At 43.9% G+C, this 19,383-nt stretch overlaps 1 protein-coding gene across 1 annotated transcript in view; it reads right to left on the bottom strand.

Moving 5' to 3' along the window:
- The window catches only part of LOC127005343 (uncharacterized), a 135,976-nt gene that overhangs the window by 6,055 nt on the left and 110,538 nt on the right, over nt 1–19,383 (bottom strand). Inside the window, exons 12-23 of the mRNA XM_050874110.1 lie at nt 13,237–13,442; nt 11,214–11,341; nt 9,271–9,476; nt 7,945–8,117; nt 7,050–7,267; nt 6,410–6,574; nt 5,161–5,304; nt 4,236–4,405; nt 3,566–3,699; nt 2,530–2,735; nt 1,852–1,957; nt 175–350 (exon numbers count right to left, since the gene is read on the bottom strand). Of these exons, the coding sequence (XP_050730067.1) occupies nt 175–350; nt 1,852–1,957; nt 2,530–2,735; nt 3,566–3,699; nt 4,236–4,405; nt 5,161–5,304; nt 6,410–6,574; nt 7,050–7,267; nt 7,945–8,117; nt 9,271–9,476; nt 11,214–11,341; nt 13,237–13,442 (2,032 nt within the window). The remainder of the gene's footprint in view (nt 1–174; nt 351–1,851; nt 1,958–2,529; nt 2,736–3,565; nt 3,700–4,235; nt 4,406–5,160; nt 5,305–6,409; nt 6,575–7,049; nt 7,268–7,944; nt 8,118–9,270; nt 9,477–11,213; nt 11,342–13,236; nt 13,443–19,383) is intronic.

Here is a 19,383-nt window from a genome sequence, read left to right on the forward strand (position 1 = left end):
GACTTATGGACAAAGAAGTAGACAGACAAACAAACACATACAGATAAAGAAACAAATCATGTAATCAGACAGGCAGAAAATGTGGTGAAAGTATTGAAATAAAAACTTAAGACAAAAAAAGAAACATTCAGCTCACATACACAGACACAGACAGAAGAGTGACCATCCCCTCACCTCGAAGATGAGTATGAAGGCGAGCCGCGCGGTGAACACGTGCCAGAACTGCTGCGTGATGTCGTAAGGGTTCTCGGTGTCCGGGCCGTTGCGGTAGGCGCGGTAGTGACACACCGGCGGCCACCCGTCCCTCTTCTCCGGGCCCATGTTGTCCTTGTATTCCGAGGTGTTGAAGACTGGGGAAGAGGAAGAGGATGGTTAGCTGAACCCAACACAATAAGACTGAGGGAAGGAGAGGAAGAGGAAGAGGACAGTAAGCTGAACCCAACACAACAAAGACTGAGGGAAGGAGAGGAAGAGGAAGAGCAAACCACTGAACTTGCCTTAACACAACTAAAAGCCATTATTGAAGACTTGGGGAAGGAGAGGAAGAGGAAGAGAATGGCAAGCTGAACCCAACACAACAAAGACTGAGGGAAGGAGAGGGAGAGGAAGAGGACAGTAAGCTGAACCCAACACAACAAGACTGAAGGAAGGAGAGGGAGAGGAAGAGCAAACCATTGAACTTGCCTTAACACAACTAAAAGCCAACTCCTTATTGAAGACTTGAGGAAGGAGAGGAAGAGGAAGAGGATGGTAAGCTGAACCCAACACAACAAAGACTGAGGGAAGGAGAGGAAGAGGAAGAGCAAACCACTGAACTTGCCTTAACACAACTAAAAGCCAACTCCTTATTGAAGACTTGAGGAAGGAGAGGAAGAATAGACTACCAAATTAATCCCAACACAACAGAAAGCATATTCCGTGTTGAAGACCGGGAGAAGAAACAAGGAAGGGGGTGCTGAAATAAACTTTAACACAAAAAAATAAAGTCCCAAACATTGCATCAAGGATAAAGGAAGGAAAGAACAACAACAATAAGTATATTCCCAAACAACGGGGAGGAAGAACAAACAAAAGCAAATTCCCAAAAGTTGCATTGATAGACGGGAGGAGAAGAAAAGAAAAGCGAGTTCTCAAACGTTGTATCATGCCTGGACGTGGGAAGGAAGAACAAAAACAAGGGATCGTATTATAAGAAACTTCGCCGCCCAAGAACACATATTTGACAAGGCTTTCGTAGGAGTTGTGGGCATTTCCGGGAGTAGTTTTATGACCCTGGTGTTAGTCTGACCCTTCCTCTGTACCGTGAGCCTGAAGAAACACTCATTAGAACCCGACTGATCCCCTCTTTGACCTTTAGAAATTGTTGATGTGAGAAGCGACATTGTCTTATAATACCAACCCAAGAGTCCTCGAGGTTACATGTAAGGCTCGTCGGGATGAATGCAAAAAAAACAAAAAAAAAAAGTTGAAAATAAAGCAGAATTAAGCTGCGTGGATAGTGCAACAAGTTTTAAGGAGGTTGTCACACTGTACCTCAGAACTACATAAATACAAAAAAACAATAAAAAAAAGACCTAAAACGCGGAGGAAAAACAGATAATGAAGACAAAAGAAGGTAGATGTTATACGAGGAGAGAACCCGAAAAAAACTCTTAGTACGAAAGTTGCCACATTTCATTTCAACCACGACCACATTACTTGTTAAAAACTGAGGCTATATTGAAGAGGTAGAAAGAACGGTATTGAAAAGAGGGAATAAGCTAAGCAAACAGAGCACACACACACACACACACACACACACACACACAAACACACACACACACACACACACACACACACACACACACGTACCCGACAGCGTGTTTTTGATGTATCCCTCGAGGTTGTGGTTCTTGGAATAGCCATAGATGTAGACCAGACGAGGGATGAAGTCACTCGTATAAGATATCACCACCGCCTGAGGAGAGAGACAGAGAGATGAACAGATAGATAAATGGATAGAAAGGTAGACATATAGATGGATGGATAGACTGGTGGACAAATAGATGGATGCACAGATGGTTATGTAGTTAGATGAATGTATATATATATTATGGACTGCGGGTCAGGGTTGAATAGCCGGTAAGTTAGCCTTCAAGAGGTGTCAGCGGGAACATGAACAGCCGTAGAGTGCATGGCCGTGTCAACAACCTCTTAGTGATTAATGAGCTAGTTAATGCCGGCTGGTGCAACGTTGCCAGATCATCGTACTCAGAGCAAAGTATTTACCGGTTTCTGACGCCTAACTATTGCCAAGAAACATCAGGAATTAACCTTTTTAACGATAATTATAAGTGAATCTCCTTATTGGGGTCCATGAGACAGTTTTTGGGTCGGAAGTCGGTAAATATGAGGTTGAGTAAGACAATCTGGCACCGTTGGGCTGGTGGGCGTCCTGGTGGAGAGATCAAATTATCACCCACACACACAACCTATCGCACCCACTCCATCTCTCCCCCACACACGCATACCCTCCCCACCCACACTCACGTTGGTAAAGACGGAGAAGTAGGTGATGCCCTTGAGGATGCTGTACCAGATGCCGATGTCCTGGATGCGCTCCGCCCTGGGCCGCCGACACTTGCTGAGGTACTTGTAGGCGTCCAGGCGGATCTCCACGATGTTGTTGAGCAGCGCGAAGATGGGCGCGAGGGGGAAGGCGGCCACGAAGATAGTGACGAACCCGTACTGGATCACTGAGGCGATATTAGGTGGGGTTAGATACACGGGACCTTAGGGTCAAAGGAGCTGCCTCGTACAGGCCTACCGGCCTCTTGCAGACTCCTGCGTTCTTATGTTCTTATGAGAGAGAGAGAGAGAGAGAGAGAGAGAGAGAGAGAGAGAGAGAGAGAGAGAGAGAGAGAGAGAGAGAGAGAGAGAGAGAGAGATTAAACAGTTTGATATTCGTAAAGGAAAAGGAAGAAGTGTAGATGAAAGGGGTCTGATGAGGAATAGGGGGAGAGAAAAAGAAGATGAAAGGGAGGGAAAGGAAGGAGGAGGAGAGTGAAGGATGAAAGGGAGAGAAAGGAAGGAAAGAGAGGAGAATGGAGGATAAAAGGGAAAGAAAGGGGGACTCGAGTATAGGTTTGGAGAGTTGTTCACTGTTTCGCTCACTGGTTCATTCTCTCAGTCGCTTGTTTTCCTCTATCTGTTATCTGCCTACTTATTTATCAATGTTTTCATCTATTTATCTATCCGTAAAGGCGGTAAAAGGTGTAAGGTTTGTTTTCTTTTCAATACAACTCTCGGAAGAGGAAAAGAAGACTATGGAGAAGGAGGAGGAGGAGGAGATTATGAAGGAGGAAAAGAAGACTACTGATGATGAGGAGGAGGAGGGGAAGGAGGAGGCGGAGAGAAAGAAGATTATGCAGGATGAGAAAGACAAGAAAGTAGTTAATAAAGAGAAGAAAGATGAAAAGAACGAGAAACCAGATGAAAAGGATAAGAAAACAGAGAACACAAGAGTAGGAGTAGAAGGAGGAACACAAAGTAGAAAGCCCGGCCCGGTCTTTCAGGGGGGACTCACCCATCTCCAGGTACTCGTTGAAGAGGGACAGTCTGGTGTATGGCTCGAGGTCGTAGTCCTGCTCCCAGCGTGTGTAGGCCTCGCTCAGCTGGTTGTTGTGACCCCGACGCTTGTTCCACCACACCTTCAGGATGCTAAACACACACACGCACATTAAAACTCGGAAACACACACCAGTAACGCCTCCAAACACCGTAACAAATACACACATACAATCACACGGGTGGCCACAATGACGCATGTACACACACAAACACACACTTAAAACACTAGTAATGCTTCCAAATATCGTAAAACACACTCACACAATTACACTTCAAACACGAAAGGAAACGTGAGTAACGCCTCCAAACACACACACACACACACACACACACACACACACACACACACACACACACACACACACACACACACACACCAAAGCACGCACAAACACACACACACATATGCTACACAAAGCACTCCTATGAACGAACAAGTCATCAAACAATGCCTTTAATTTAGTAAAAGAGAAAAAACACATCTACACACCCATTAGACTTCCCCAAACAGACCCTGACACCCTCACCACATACCCATACACACCCATACACACCCATACCCACACTACACCCCCTTCACCCCCCCGACGCCCCAAACCCTTACCCCTCCTCACACGCACACTCACGGAAATATGATCTCTATGGCGTTGTTGAAGAGCTGTTTGCCGATCATGATGATGGCGAGTTGCACGAAGAGCTCGAAGAGGCAGCCCGCGGGGTCGCACATGTCGTAACGGAGCTGCATCAACACATTGCTGCGCGCGTCCTCGTCCCCGGGGTGGTAGAAGAACCGGCCCTGGGGGAAGAACGGGGGAGGGGGGTTAGGAGCAAAGGGGGGTTGGGATCAAGAGAAGCGGATTAGGATCAAAGGGAGGGCGGATTAAGTTAGGATAGGACTATGGAAAGTTGTGTAAGAGTTGAGAGATCATGTTAGGTTAGGATAGGTCTATGTAAAGTAATATTAGAGGCAGGATCAAGCCAGATTAGGATACGACCATAAGGCGGAGGACTGAGTTAGGTAGGCAAGGGCCGTAAAGAGAAGTGTAAAGGGTAAGGATGAAGTTAGGATAGGAAAGGTGAGAATGGAGTTGGATAAGGGACAGAGCTAGATCAGGTTAGGCAAGAAAAGTGGATAAGGAGTAGGGTTTAGTCATCGTGTAACGCCCTGTGTTTTCTCTTTACTGTACTCCCACACGACCACAGCGTGTCACGAAACACACGAGAAATTAAGCCAGACAAGGAAAGGTTTTGACGGCGCTGGGGATCGAACCCGCGACCAGCGAAATGGGATAGCCGCTCCTTAACTAGTCAGCCAATGAAGTACCCCATTCACAGAGTGAGTTATGGGAGGCTCACCCGTCAGGCGGGTCTCGGCACCACAATAGGGTAGAATCAATAGACAGGTTAGGTAAAGCATGGAAGTGGATAGTAATATACGGGGTTAGGAAGTTATATAAGGTAGAGTCAACCGTGTCAAAGGCAGTGAACAGTAAGGTAAGGGTCTGGGTCTCGTCAGGCCTTATGCCATGAGGTAAGTCACCCCACACACACCTTGAAGAAGGCGATGTAGATGAGGGAGGAGTAGTAGTTCACGAACTGGAACAGGAACATCTTGAGCGTGAAGGAGTCCTCGTACTCCGTCTCGGTCCGCGGCACCTCCAGGTTCGTGAGCCACACCACCAGCTTCTCGTAGAACTGAGGAGGCGGAGAAGGGCGCTCAGGAACACACATAAAGAATAAACAAAGGTGACGAAACACTCGTAACACAGACAACAGAAAAATACTAACACTTAGCAGACACGGGGTAATCGTAATCTGTAACCGTAATCGATTACAATCGATTACAGTTTTTCAAGTAATCGTAATCGTAATCGAATACATTAAAAATGTAATCGTAATCGTGATTACTTTTGCGATTACATTATCAAAGTTTTAGGAAATAGTTTCTCGTACACAAGTATGTACTCTAAATATCTGTAGTAATTCAACCAATTAAATATTTAGTATGGTACATGTGTATCAAATTTGCACGTTCACCTTTCTTTCAGTCCTTCCTGTAATCACGATTGTAATCACGATTAATACATCTTGTAATCGTAATCGATTACACATAATTTTATTGTAATTGTAATCGTAATCGTGAAAATATGAAGTAATCGTAATCGTAATCGATTACATAACATAAGTAATCGCCCCATGTCTGCCACTTCGACAGAAACAGGGTCGAATTAAAGTAATGAGGAGCCCTCGGCCCTACAAGTACACGGGCCCTGCCAGTGCTGCATCACACTGGGCTTTGAACAACTACGCTGGCAAAGGAATGGGCTCAACAGTGATGAGTCTTTTCAGCGTGATCAGGCTGACAGATATGCTCGATTGAGAGAATGCGGTGCCGGCTCAAGGTACAGCGTATGCAAGAACCGGGAACTTAAAGAGTCGAATAGTTTAACTGACTGTAACGTGTGAGGTCAACACGTAGCCCTTAGAAAGAAGGGTAAAATAAAGATGGAGAGAAAGAAAGAGAGAAAGAAAGAAAAAGAAAGGAAGAAATAGGAAAAAAGTAAAAAATAAAGAAAGAAAGAAAGAAAGAAAAAAAGAAAGAAGAGAAATAAAGATGGAGAGAAAGAAAGACCCTGCCTCATATTTTCAAAAGACGAGAGACCATGAACATGACTTAAATCTTGTAAAAACACACAAATAGGTAAGAATATGTAAATAACTCACTAAACTAAAACATTAAAACACACAATAGAGCAGATCACAACAAGACCAGCCCAAACAGAAGGTCTATGGTACTCACGAAGTTGAAGATGAGGATGATGACGAGGTTGAGGCTGGCGGCGGTGATGGAGGTGACGAGCTTGGCGTTGCGGCGGAACAGCGGAGACTCCACCTGGTACATGGCCACCGCCACGGCCATGCGGTAGATGATGACGCTCACCACCGCCGCCAACACCACGAACAGCTGATGGGAGGAGGGTGGTGGTGAGGGTGGTGGTGATGTGTGGTGTTGATGATAGCTGATAAGGAGTAGTGATGGTGGTGATGGTGGTGATGATGATAGCTAGCGGTGAATGGTGGTGAGTGGTGATGATGGTGATGATGGGATATACCCTTCCTCACTCCCCTTCCCTTCCCTTCCCTTTCCTTTCCTTTCCTTTCCTTTCCCTTCCCTTCCCTTTCCTTTCCTTTCCCTTCCCTTCCCTTCCCTTCCCTTCCTTTCACTTCACTTTCCTTTCCTTTCCCTTCACTTTCCAACTTTCCCTTTCCTTCCCATAACTTCACTTCACATTCCCTCCCCTTCCATTCCTTTCCTTTCTCTTCCATTCCCTTTACCTTTTACATCTACGTTTACTAACTAACCCCAAACTACACACTTACCCCTTCTAACACCATTACTCCATCCCCCCTCAACCCGTCCTCTACACAGTCCCCCTTACCATCAGCAGCACGATAGAATGGGTGGCTACGAGGCGCGTGATTTGGCTCCACAGCGGCAGGTACGGCTCGGGCTTGTTGGTGACCGGGTTGATCCTCGTCGTGGTCACCTTCTCCTCGAACTCCGGCCTCAGCTCCTCCTCCTCCTCGTAGTTCTCCAGGTCCCACTGCCACTGTATAACGGCCTGTTTCCTCTTCCACAGCTCCAGGAACATTGTGGCTGAGAGCGAAGGAGATAGTGAGTGTTCAGGGTGAGTTTTAGCTTCATTGGCTACTTTGCATATTCTCTCTCTCTCTCTCTCTCTCTCTCTCTCTCTCTCTCTCTCTCTCTCTCTCTCTCTCTCTCTCTCTCTCTCTCTCTCTCTCTCTCTTTATTTGTTTGTTTTTTACATATTTTTTTATTTCCTCCTCTCTTTTTCTTTCTTACTTTCTCTCTTTCTTTCTCTCCATCTTTATTTCTCTCCTTTATTTATTTCTTTCTTTCTCTACTTATTTTTTCTATTTCCTCCTCTTTTTTTCTTTCTTTCTCTCTTTCTTTCGCTCCATCTTTATTTATCTCCTTCTTTCTTTCTTTATTTATTTATTTACTTATTTTTTCTATTTCCTCCTCTCTTTTTCTTTCTCTCTTTCTTTCTCTCCATCTTTATTTCTCTCCTTTCTTTCTTTCTTTCTTTTTTTCACTCTCTTACAGATTGACTCCTCTCTCTTACATTCTCACTCTAAATTAACTTCCTCCCTCCTTCTCACCCCTCTATGTAAATCTATGTAAATCTATGTATATTTATGTAACCCCCTCTCCTCTTGAAACTTAACTCTATTCTCTCACTCCTTTGGTCCCCCGTTCTCTCTCGTACTACTTCATTCACTCCTATGTAAATCTATGTAAGCCTCCCTCACCCCAAAAGGACATGGCGATGGAGAAGAAGACGGTCATGGGGTTGTCGAAGAGGAAGGTGATGCGGGAGTTGAGGCAGGAGTCCTTGAGCCGCCAGAAGTCGCACAGCTTGTCGCACAGCGGGCACATGATGATGTTCCCCGTGCTGTTGTTCTCCTGGCTGCAGATCTCGTTACTGCGGGGCGGGAAGAGGAGAAGGTGAGGCTTAAAGGAGTGGTTACAGTGACGCAGAAATACTTGAAGCGTTTGGAGTATAGAGAATATAAGGCAATATATCCCGTGGCTGTAGAACTCGTCACTGCATCGCGGGAAGAAGAGAAGGTGAGGTTTAGGGACGAGGTTATGGTGAGGCAGATGTCCTTGAGGTACCATTAAAGCAGCTGGCATGAAAAGGCGATAAAAAACAGCAAGGAAGTCAATATTACGGCGGAAATTAAGACGTAGAAAGAAGGCGATGAGTAAAAGGAAGAGTAAAATGCAGAACTCGTCACTGCATCGCCGGAAGAAGAGAAGGTGAGGTTTAGGGACGAGGTTATGGCGGAAATTAAGACGTAGAAAGAGTGATAATGAGTGTTCTGGGTGAGTTTTAACTTCATTGACTATTTTACATTGTCACTCCCTCTCCCTCTTTCTTTCTTCCTTTCTTTCTTTATTTATTTACTTATTTATTTACTTATTCTATTTCCTCCTTGCTTTGTCTTTCTTTCTCTCTTTCTTTCTCTCCATCTTTATTTCTTTCCTTCTTTCTTTTTTTCTTTCACTCTCTTACAGATTCACTCCTCTCTCTTACATTTTCACTCTAACTTCCTCCCTCCGTCTCACCCCTCTATGTAAATCTATGTAAATTTATGTAATGCAAATGACCAATAACGTCAATGCGAGTGTGTGTGATCTTGTACATAAGTGTAAGTCTGTGTGCTTGTCTGTTATATAAAGAGGTTCCATGTTTATCTGTTGCTTGATCCGTGTTGTGATTCCAGGCGCTCGAGTGTAATTGTTTGTAATGAACCTTGACGCCTTGGTGTTGATTTGTTCTAACCTATCAATGTTTCTGAGTGTGTAAGACTAAGAAACAGCAGTACAAGGCTTACCCGGGTTGATTTATTTTATTTTATTTTTTTACTACAAAGGAGACAGCTCAAGGGCACACAAAAAAGGAAACAATAATAAAAAAAAAGCCCGCTACTCGTTGCTTCTAAAAAATAAAAAAATAAATAAAAAGAGGTGGCCGAAAGAGAGGTCAATTTCGGGAGGAGAGGTGTCCTGATACCGACCACAGATAAAGGTGAGGGAGCATGACCAATAAGAAGCTGCAGTACACGACTCACCTGGGCTGGTTGAAGTCTGAGAACATGATGAAGAGGCCGCAGATGAAGGTGAAGGTCCCGAGGATGGCGGCGGGAATGAGCATCTCCGTGTAGAAGCCGAGCCAGGCGAAGTAGAGGGCCATCTTGTCCCCGAAGTAGCGGCGCACCACGTGGAGGGGCTGCTTCTTGTACCATTTCGTGTAGTGTGCCCACTCCATGTACAGCAGCTGGGGGAGGGAGGAAGAAAGGGAGGAGGGAAAGGGGAAGGTTTAGATTTAGTTATAGAGGGATTGGAGTGGGAAAGAGGGATTATATAGAGTTAATGAAATGAGTAATAATGGGAGCAAGAAAGATAATAGTGGAAGAGGAAAAGACAGGAAAGAAAAGGAATGGAAAGGAAAGGAAAGGAAGAGAAGGGAAGGGAAGGGAAGAAAAGGGAAGGGAAGGGAAGGGAAGGGAAGGGAAAGGAAAGGAAAGGAAAGGAAAGGAAGAGAAGAAAAGAGAAGAGAAGGGAAGGGAAGGGAAGGGGAGGAAAAGGAAAGGAAAGGAAAGGAAAGGAAAGGAATGGAAAGGAAAGGAAAGGAAGAGAAGGGAAGGGAAGGGAAGGGGAGGAAAAGGAAAGGAAAGGAAAGGAAAGGAATGGAAAGGAAGAGAATGGAAGGGAAAAGAAAGGAGAGGTAAGGAAGAGAAGGGAAGGGAATGGAAGGAAGAGAAGGGAAGGGAAGGGCAGGGAAAGGAAAGGAAAAGAAAGGAATAGAAGGGAAGGGAAAGGAAGGGAAAGGAAAAGAAAGGAAAGGAAAGGAAAGGAAGATAAGGGAAGGAAAGGAAAGGAAAGGAAAGGAAAGGAAGATAAGGGAAGGGAAGGAAAGGAAAGGAGAGGAAAGGAAAGGAAGAGAAGGAGGTTAAGAAGGGGTAGAATATTGGAAGGGTATATCCTATCATCACCATCATCACCACTCACCACCGCCGCCAGAGTTAGGGATGGATTGGAGTGAGTAGTCCGATTAAAGAAAGTGAAGGGAAAGTGAAGAGGAAAGAGGAGGAAGGGAAACGTCAAGGAGTATAAAGGGGACTCAGGAAGGGAAGTGAGGTTGACGAAAGTGAAGGAAAGTGAAGAGGAAAGAAGAGAAAGGGAAACGTGAAGAGAGAGAGAGAGAGAGAGAGAGAGAGAGAGAGAGAGAGAGAGAGAGAGAGAGAGAGAGAGAGAGAGAGAGAGAGAGAGAGAGAGAGAGAGAGAGAGAGAGAGAGAGAGAGAGAGAGAGAGAGAGAGAGAGAGAGAGAGAGAGAGAGAGAGACTCAGAGATGAAGAGATTGAAACCAAAGAAATAAATGGATGAGAGAGAGAGAGAGAGAGAGAGAGAGAGAGAGAGAGAGAGAGAGAGAGAGAGAGAGAGAGAGAGAGAGAGAGAGAGAGAGAGAGAGAGAGAGAGAGAGAGAGAGAGAGAGAGAGAGAGAGAGAGTATAAAGTATAAAGGGAACTCAGGAGGGGAAGAGAGATTGAAGAAAGAAAGAAAGGAGTGGAGTGGGGAAAAAGGGAAGGAAAGGAGGGATGAGGGGACGGGAAAGGTTATGAATTCGAGGATTGAAATAGAAAAGTCGGAATGAAGGAAAAAGAAAGTGAAACAGAACAAAAAGGAAAGTGAAGCGTAATAGGGAGAAAGGAAAATAAAAATAAGATAATCACCATTTTATGCAATACGTAATAGGAAAAGGAGAATAAGATAATGGAACACACAAACACACACACAAAAAAAACGGGAATTAAATGAAGAAAACGAGAGATGAGACAAAGAAAACGGGGAGTGAAGAAGAAAACGAGAATTAGACAAAGAAAATGGAGGACAGTGAGAGAAAATGGATGATGAAAGAGAAAACGGAGGGTGAGAAAAAGAAAATGGAAAGATAAAGAAAATGGGAACTTAAAGAAAACGGGAATTTGACGAAGAAAATGGGCACACACTCACCCGCCTGTCGCATATCTCCCCGTCCGGCCCGTCCTTGTCGTAGCGGCCGTCGTGTAGGGGGAAGGCGGCGACGTAGGTATCGGAGGAGAGGAGCCGAGACACGCCGACGCCTGGGAAGGAAGCGAGGACTCAAGTACGGAGGGAGAAAGCGAGGACTCAAGTACGGAGGGAGGAAACGAGGACTCAAGTACGGAGGGAGGGAGACAGCAGGACAAAGTACGGAGGGAGACAGCAGGACAAAGTACGGAGGGAGGAAGCGAGGACTCAAGTACGGAGGGAGGGAGACAGCAGGACAAAGTACGGAGGGAGGAAGCGAGGACTCAAAGTACGGAGGGAGTGAGGACAAACTACGGAGGGAGGGAGCGAGGACTCAAGTACGGAGGGAGTGAGGACAAACTACGGAGGGAGGGAGCGAGGACTCAAGTACGGAGGGAGGAAGCGAGGACTCATGTACGGAGGGAGGGAGACAGGAAAAAGTACGGAGGGAGGAAGCGAGGACTCAAGTATGGAGGGAGGAAGCGAGGACTCATGTACGGAGGGAGGGAAACAGGACAAAGTACGGAGGAAGGAAGCGAGGACTCAAGTATGGAGGAAGGGAGGACTCATGTACGGAGGGAGGGAGACAGGAAAAAGTACGGAGAGAGGAAGCGAGGACTCAAGTACGGAGGGAGGAAGCGAGGACTCATGTACGGAGGGAGGGAGACAGGAAAAAGTACGGAGGAAGGAAGCGAGGACTCAAGTACGGAGGGAGGGAAACAGGACAAAGTACGGAGGAAGGAAGCGAGGACTCAAGTATGGAGGGAGGAAGGGAGGACTCATGTACGGAGGGAGGGAAACAGGACAAAGTACGGAGGAAGGAAGCGAGGACTCAAGTATGGAGGGAGGAAGGGAGGACTCATATACGGAGGGAGGGAGACAAGACAGTGAGTACGGTGAGTTAATGAGTAAGTGAGTAAAATAAAGGTTAAGGGAGGCCGTGAGTGAGTGAGTGGGTGGGTAAAGACAAGAAAGATATTAAGATTATGAATAAGTGCGTCAGTGAGGAAGTTAATGAGTAAAGAAGTGAGTGAGTGAGTAAAGAGTGAGTAAGTGACAGAGTAGAGACAAAACGAAATTGAAAGACGAAAGGAGTGAGAAAGAATGTTTGAGAATAGGTGAGTTCGTGAGTGAATTCGTGAGTAAAGGAGTGAATAAGAGAGCGAGCAGAGACAAAAACGAGATTATGAGTAAAAACGGAATGAGTGAGTAAGGAAGTGGTGAGTAAAGGATTGATTGATTGATGAACTGATGGATGGATTGAGTGAGTGAATTCGTGAGTCAAGGAGTGAATGAATGAACGAGTAGAGACAAGAACGAGAAGATTATGAGGAAAAAGGAGTGAGTGAGTAAGGAAGTGGTGAATAAAGGACTGATTGATTGATTAATTGAGTGAGTGAGTTCGTGAGTAAAGGAATGAATGAGTAAGCGAGTTGAGACAAGAACGAGATAAAGAGAAAAAAGTGAGTGAGTGAGTAAGGAAGTGAGTGAGTAAATGACTGTGTGATCAATCAACATCACTATCATCATCACTATCATCGGCGCACTCACTATCATCACTAGGACTCAGTGACTCTCACCTCGTTTGAACACTCACCATCTTCACTATCAGCGTCACTATCATCTTCACTATCAGCGTCACTATCATCATCACTATCATCAGCGTACTCACTATCATCACCAGGACACTCATTACTCTCGTCCTCTCACTCTCGCTTGTAACACTCACCATCTTCATTATCAGCGTCACTATCATCTTCACTATCAGCGTCACTATCATCATCACTATCAACAGCGCACTCACTATCATCACCAGGACATCATTACCTCGTCCTGCCTCGTTTGTAACACTCACCATCTTCACTATCAGCGTCACTATCATCTTCACTATCAGCGTCACTATCATCATCACTATCATCGGCGCACTCACTGTCATCACCAGGACACTCATTACCCTCGTCCTCTCACTCTCGCTTGTAACACTCACCATCTTCACTATCAGCGTCACTATCATCTTCACTATCAGCGTCACTATCATCATCACTATCATCAGCGCACTCACTATCATCACCAGGACACTCATTACTCTCGTCCTCCCGCTCTCGCTTGTAACACTCACCATCTTCACTATCAGCGTCACTATCATCTTCACTATCAGCGTCACTATCATCATTACTATCATCAGCGCATTCACTATCATCACCAGGACACTCATTACTCTCGTCCTCTCACTCTCGCTTGTAACACTCACCATCTTCACTAACAGCGTCACTATCATCTTCACTATCAGCGTCACTATCATCATCACTATCATCAGCGCACTCACTATCATCACCAGGACACTCATTACTCTCGTCCTCTCACTCTCGCTTGTAACACTCACTATCTTCACTAACAGCGTCACTATCATCTTCACTATCAGCGTCACTATCATCATCACTATCATCAGCGCACTCACTATCATCACCAGGACCCTCATTACTCTCGTCCTCCCGCTCTCGCTTGTAACACTCACCATCTTCATTATCACCATCACCATCATCACTATTATCATCACATACACGCTCACTATCATTATCAGAACGCTCATTCCTATCATCATCATCAGCACAATCATTCTTCTTTCACTTCAAACATTTACTATCTTCACTATCAGCAACACTATCAGCACTGTCATCACCATTAGGATCACTATCATCACCATCATCATCCCTATCATCATCAGTTTATTCATTTGTATCCTTCTCTCACTTATAATACTCACCATCATCACCATTACGCTAACATCAATTTTTAGACTAGCACCATCACCACCGATATCACCATTACTCTCACTATCAGCATCCCTAACCATAGCCGTCATCATCACCATCACCATCGATATCACCATTACTCTCACTATCAGCATCCCTAACCATAGCCGTCATCATCACCATCACCATCGATATCACCATTACTCTCACTATCAGCATCCCTAATCATAGCCGTCATCATCACCATCACCACCACCACCAAAGTCGCCGTCCTCACCATCATCATTGCCAGAAGCACTATATATAATTGAATCTTAAGTAACCCTCATTATCGCCATCATAACACTACCATCACCATCACCACCATCATCACCATAAGTTCACTATCATCACCATTGCCATCATTATCATCCTAAACACACACACACACACACACACACACACGCACACACGTTAGTATATTAAAGATAAAAAGTTTAGAATCAATATTGTGACGTGTGTTTGGCATCACATACAGTAACAAACACACACGCACACACGCACACACCAGGTCCACGCGTGAGCACAAGTCTGCCAGCCAGCTCGGAAAAGAGGAAAGAAAATAAGAAAGAAAGAAACACGCAAAAGGAGAAGAAAGAAGAGGAAAGGAAGAAAATTAAGGATAAAAGGGAATGAAAGAAAAGAGAATGAAAAAGGAAAAGAACATAGAAATGGATGGAAAGGAATGAAATGAAAGAAAAAGATCAGAAAAGGAAAGGAAATGGGAAAGCTAATGAAAGGAATTAAAAGAAGAGAAACGGAAGGAAAGGAAGAAAATGGAAGGGAACCTAAATAGGGAAAACAAAAGAAAAGAAGAAATAAACTTTATCAAAACAAAAGTAAAGGCCAAGAAAATAAAATCCCGTGCGTCGCCAAGAAGGCAGAAATAAAGCATTACGAATCTCAGGTGAAAAGAAATTCATTGAAAAATAAAATGGAAAAAAATAACAACAAAAAAAACGAATAAAAAAAATAAAAAAATAAATAAAAAAATACAGAGAGAAAAAGAAAAAAATAAATGAGGTGTGCACAGGAAGGAGGGAACAGACACCCGAACACGCACGGACCTTTGGTAGTACGGTGTGGTGCGGCATATGTGAACAGTGTCGTGTGCGCGCCAAGTGGCGCACACACCCTCAACACCGCCGCCAAGCTTAGTCTCAGACTCAACAAGAGACACACAAGCAAACACAAGACACAAACAATATATACACACACACACACACACACACACACACACACACACACACACACACACACACACACACACACACACACACACACACACACACACACACACAAGCATATATATATATATATATATATATATATATATATATATATATATATATATATATATATATATATATATATATATATATATTGGCATAAGTATGATATATTCGTTCTCTTCTCCATTTTCATATTTACAGATGTTTATGGTAATGATGATGACTAAGACGATGATGGTGATGATGATGGTGATGATGATGATGATGATGATGATGATGATGATGATGGAAGCTATTGTGGCGGTGGCGGTGATGATGGTGGTGACAATGACTATCATGATGATATGAAGCCTATACTAGCAAGTACTCCCATGATATAGATGGCGATAGTGATATGGTGACGGTGTCAGCCTTTCTTTCATCACAGTTTTGGGCAGTGTACGTAGTCTGTACAAATTTAGTGCTGGTCCGGCGCCTCGGCAGTGTGTCAGGCCTCTCCTGACTGGCTGCTTCCTCTCTGGCTGCCATGGAGGCTGTCTGTCCGTCATACACGTTCCCGTGCTGTGTGTGGCTGTATTTTATGACTCAGCTCACCTCTAAAGACTACGCAACAAATTCTGCGTTATGCACAAATTCTTTTATTTAAATTCATCAAGAAAGTCTCGGTCAGCCTCCCGCCACATTCAGCACCAGCAGACTGATCAGCAGAAGGTTGTTCAGCAAGATATCTAGCGGACTGCTGCCAGCCTTCCAACGCATACAAGAAAAACAATGTGCTGCGGGCGGGGCGTCACCCGGGCAAGGACGCGTAAAACTCTACGGCCACGGCCGGCCACGTTTGCATTACTCGGCGGCTCCCACGACGGACAACGCGAACCCCGAAGATGGATTCCCCTGAACAGACTTTCTATCCATCACTGTGTTGGTCACGTGTTGGCAGGACGAGGAATGGCACACTGATGGTTCGACTCATCGTAAAGACGGACAACGAGATCGATGAAAGTCCATCATAATGAGACATGATTATGATAATGGTGATGATGGTGATGATGGTGATGATGGTAGAGATGATAATAGTGCATGTTGCCTCTGCGTCTGTTAGCAGTAAAAAAATGAAAAAGCACTATTAGAAGCAAAATGTCACACGCTAAAGACAAACCAACACACAAACTAACACACACGAAAACAAACACAAACACACACAGCGGACTAGGTCACAACATCAATTTTGTATGTACATAGTTAGATTTATGCGACGCGTGGTAAGCCGGTGTGTGTGTGTGTGTGTGTGTGTGTGTGTGTGTGTGTGTGTGTGTGTGTGTGTGTGTGTGTGTGTGTTCGTGTGTGTTTGTGTGGTAGCATTTACTAATTACCAATAAAGTAACCACTTGTGTGTGTGTGTGTATGTGTGTGTGTGTGTGTGTGTGTGTGTGTGTGTGTGTGTGTGTGTGTGTGTGTGTGTGTGTGTGTGTGTGTGTGTGTGTGTGTGTGTGTGTGTGTGTGTGTGTGTGTGTGTGTGTGTGTGTGTGTGTGCGTCCTTCAATACTTGCCGGTTCGATGACTCGGGTTCAACGCTGTCTCTGAGACCAAACACGAACACAAATATTAATAGTAGTAGTAGTAGTAGAAGTAGTAATAGTAGTAGTAGTAGTAATAGTAGTAGTAGTAGAAGAAATAACAGACAAAAGAAGAGGAAAACACACACACACACACACACACACTTCACAAACACACTTACATTGCATTACATTACGAAACCAATATTAACAGAGACAGACAGAAACAGACAGACAGATAGACAGGCAGACAGACAGACATAGATAGAAAAAGAAAGAGTATATAAAAGACCACATATGAAAAACACACACACACAAACACACACACACACACACACACACACACACACACACACACACAGACACACACACACACACACACACACACACCACGAGTTCCCAGCCACCTCGGAATTGCCTCTTAATAATCCAGAGCGCCGCAATGCGATGAAAGATTGACAGCACACCCGCGCCTGGCCTAGTGACGAATGTGTGTGTGGGTTATGCAGGGACAGGACCTCTCTTGCTCTCGTTCTCGTTCTCGTTCTCGTTCTCGTTTTCGTTCTCACCTTGTCTTTCTCTCTCTCTCTCTCTCTCTCTCTCTCTCTCTCTCTCTCTCTCTCTCTCTCTCAATATCTATCTATTTATCTATCTATCTATGTAATGCTAAATCTACCACTACAATAATATATGCTTTTTACCAACGACAAAAAGAGAAATAAAAGAGGAAAGTAAGAAAGAATGAAAGAAGCCCAAATAAAGTAAAAGCAAAGAAAGAAAAATAAAGAAAATAATAGGAAAAGAAAGAATGGAACACCGAAACCATAAGAGGGGAGAGAAAGAGGGAAATAAAGAATGATAAACGATAAAAAAACTAGCAAAAAAAATAAAAAAAACGGAACGAACGATCAAAACAGACACAAACAAACATTCAAACACAAACAAGAAAACAATAGTGTCCCTGCAGTCTGTTTACCTGTCTCAATTAACCTTTCATCCCATACTGTGCCTCTATTAACTCCTCTCACCTTCCTTGACCACCTCCCTTCACTAACCACCTTCTCAAATTACCTTCATCCATTTCTAATCACATCCTTCTTGAGTGACGTATTAACTCCTTCCCTCACCTTCCTTGACCACTTCCCTTCACTAACCACCTTCTCAAATTACCTTCATCCATTTCTAATCACATCCTTCTTAAATGACCTATCAACCCAGACTCCCTTCTTATGGCCCCTCCCAACTCCTTTCCTTCCCTTCGTTAATCGCCTAATTCGTTCACATTCACTCACCTGCACTTTCATTTAGCTTTTCTCTCCCCTTCTTAAAACTGCCCTCATCAATTTTTAATCACCTGTAGTTTCGTGTACCTTGAGGAACTGAGGAACGCAATGTGTGTGCCACGAACTCCTCTTTTATCTATGAGCCACTTTTTTTCCCTTCACTGACCACGGTTTTGCACTATCTTCAGTTATTTGTAATCGCCTTAATTTCGTTTGTCAGTCTTAAGGAATAGTATGTATTAACCTAGATTGTCCCTCACCTAACTCCTTTCCTCATATTATCTTCATTAATCTTTATCCTTCATTTCCATTCATAAACACCTAAGTCATTTAAGTTCATCTATTTCTGCATCTTACAGTTTTCTCTTGTCTATCTTGAGGGACTTATGAACCCAGACTGTGTGCTGTCAACTCCTTTTTCATTCACTTGCCATTTTTTCCCTTCATTAACGACATTCTTGTGTTCCCTTCATCAAACTTTAAACACCTGCATTCTTTTGTCTACCACGAAGAACCATTCAACTTTTCTTGTATTGTCTTTTCTATTGCCTTTGTTTTGTAATGCCTTTTTTTTTGGACTATCTTTCGTATTTTTTTACTGTCTTTGTATTTTATTTGTATTGTCTTTGTATTTGTTTGTATTATCTTCCTTTGTATTTTTTCCATTGTTGTAGGATGACTTTTTTTTTTGCCCTTTTTTGTATTTTCGTATTGTCTTTGCATTCCCTTTTTAACCTCCTGCATTCTTTTGACAACACGAAGAGCCACTCAACTCGGTTCGTGCTCCTTTTAATTCTTTCTCTTCCTTAATTAACTTCCTCCTTCATTTTCATTATCTATTTACCTCTTTAATTGCCTTCATATATTTCTTATCACCTGCAGTTTTGTGTCTCCTTGAGGAACCGATTAACCCAGATTGTGCACTTCTTAACTCCTCTAATATTCATCAAGGTTTTTTTTCTTTCCTGACCACTTTCTTGTGTTACCTTCATGTATTTCTAACCACCTGCATTCTTTGGACTACCTTGAGGAACCTTTTAACTCAGATTGTATTTCTCTCAACTCTTCAATATCCACTAATCCCTTTCTTTGTTTACCTTCATTCACCATCTTCATTTACATTCTCCAGCCTCCCTGATATATCTTCATCTGCCTCATATTACCGGCTTTTTTTTCAGCTACTTTGAGGAACCTATACACCCAGATTGCGTGCCTCGTAACTCCTCTAATATTTATCTGTATTTTTTTTTCCCCTTCACTGACGACCTTCT

This window comes from Eriocheir sinensis, chromosome 30, assembly GCF_024679095.1.
Source record: "Eriocheir sinensis breed Jianghai 21 chromosome 30, ASM2467909v1, whole genome shotgun sequence".
Lineage (NCBI taxonomy): Eukaryota > Metazoa > Arthropoda > Malacostraca > Decapoda > Varunidae > Eriocheir > Eriocheir sinensis.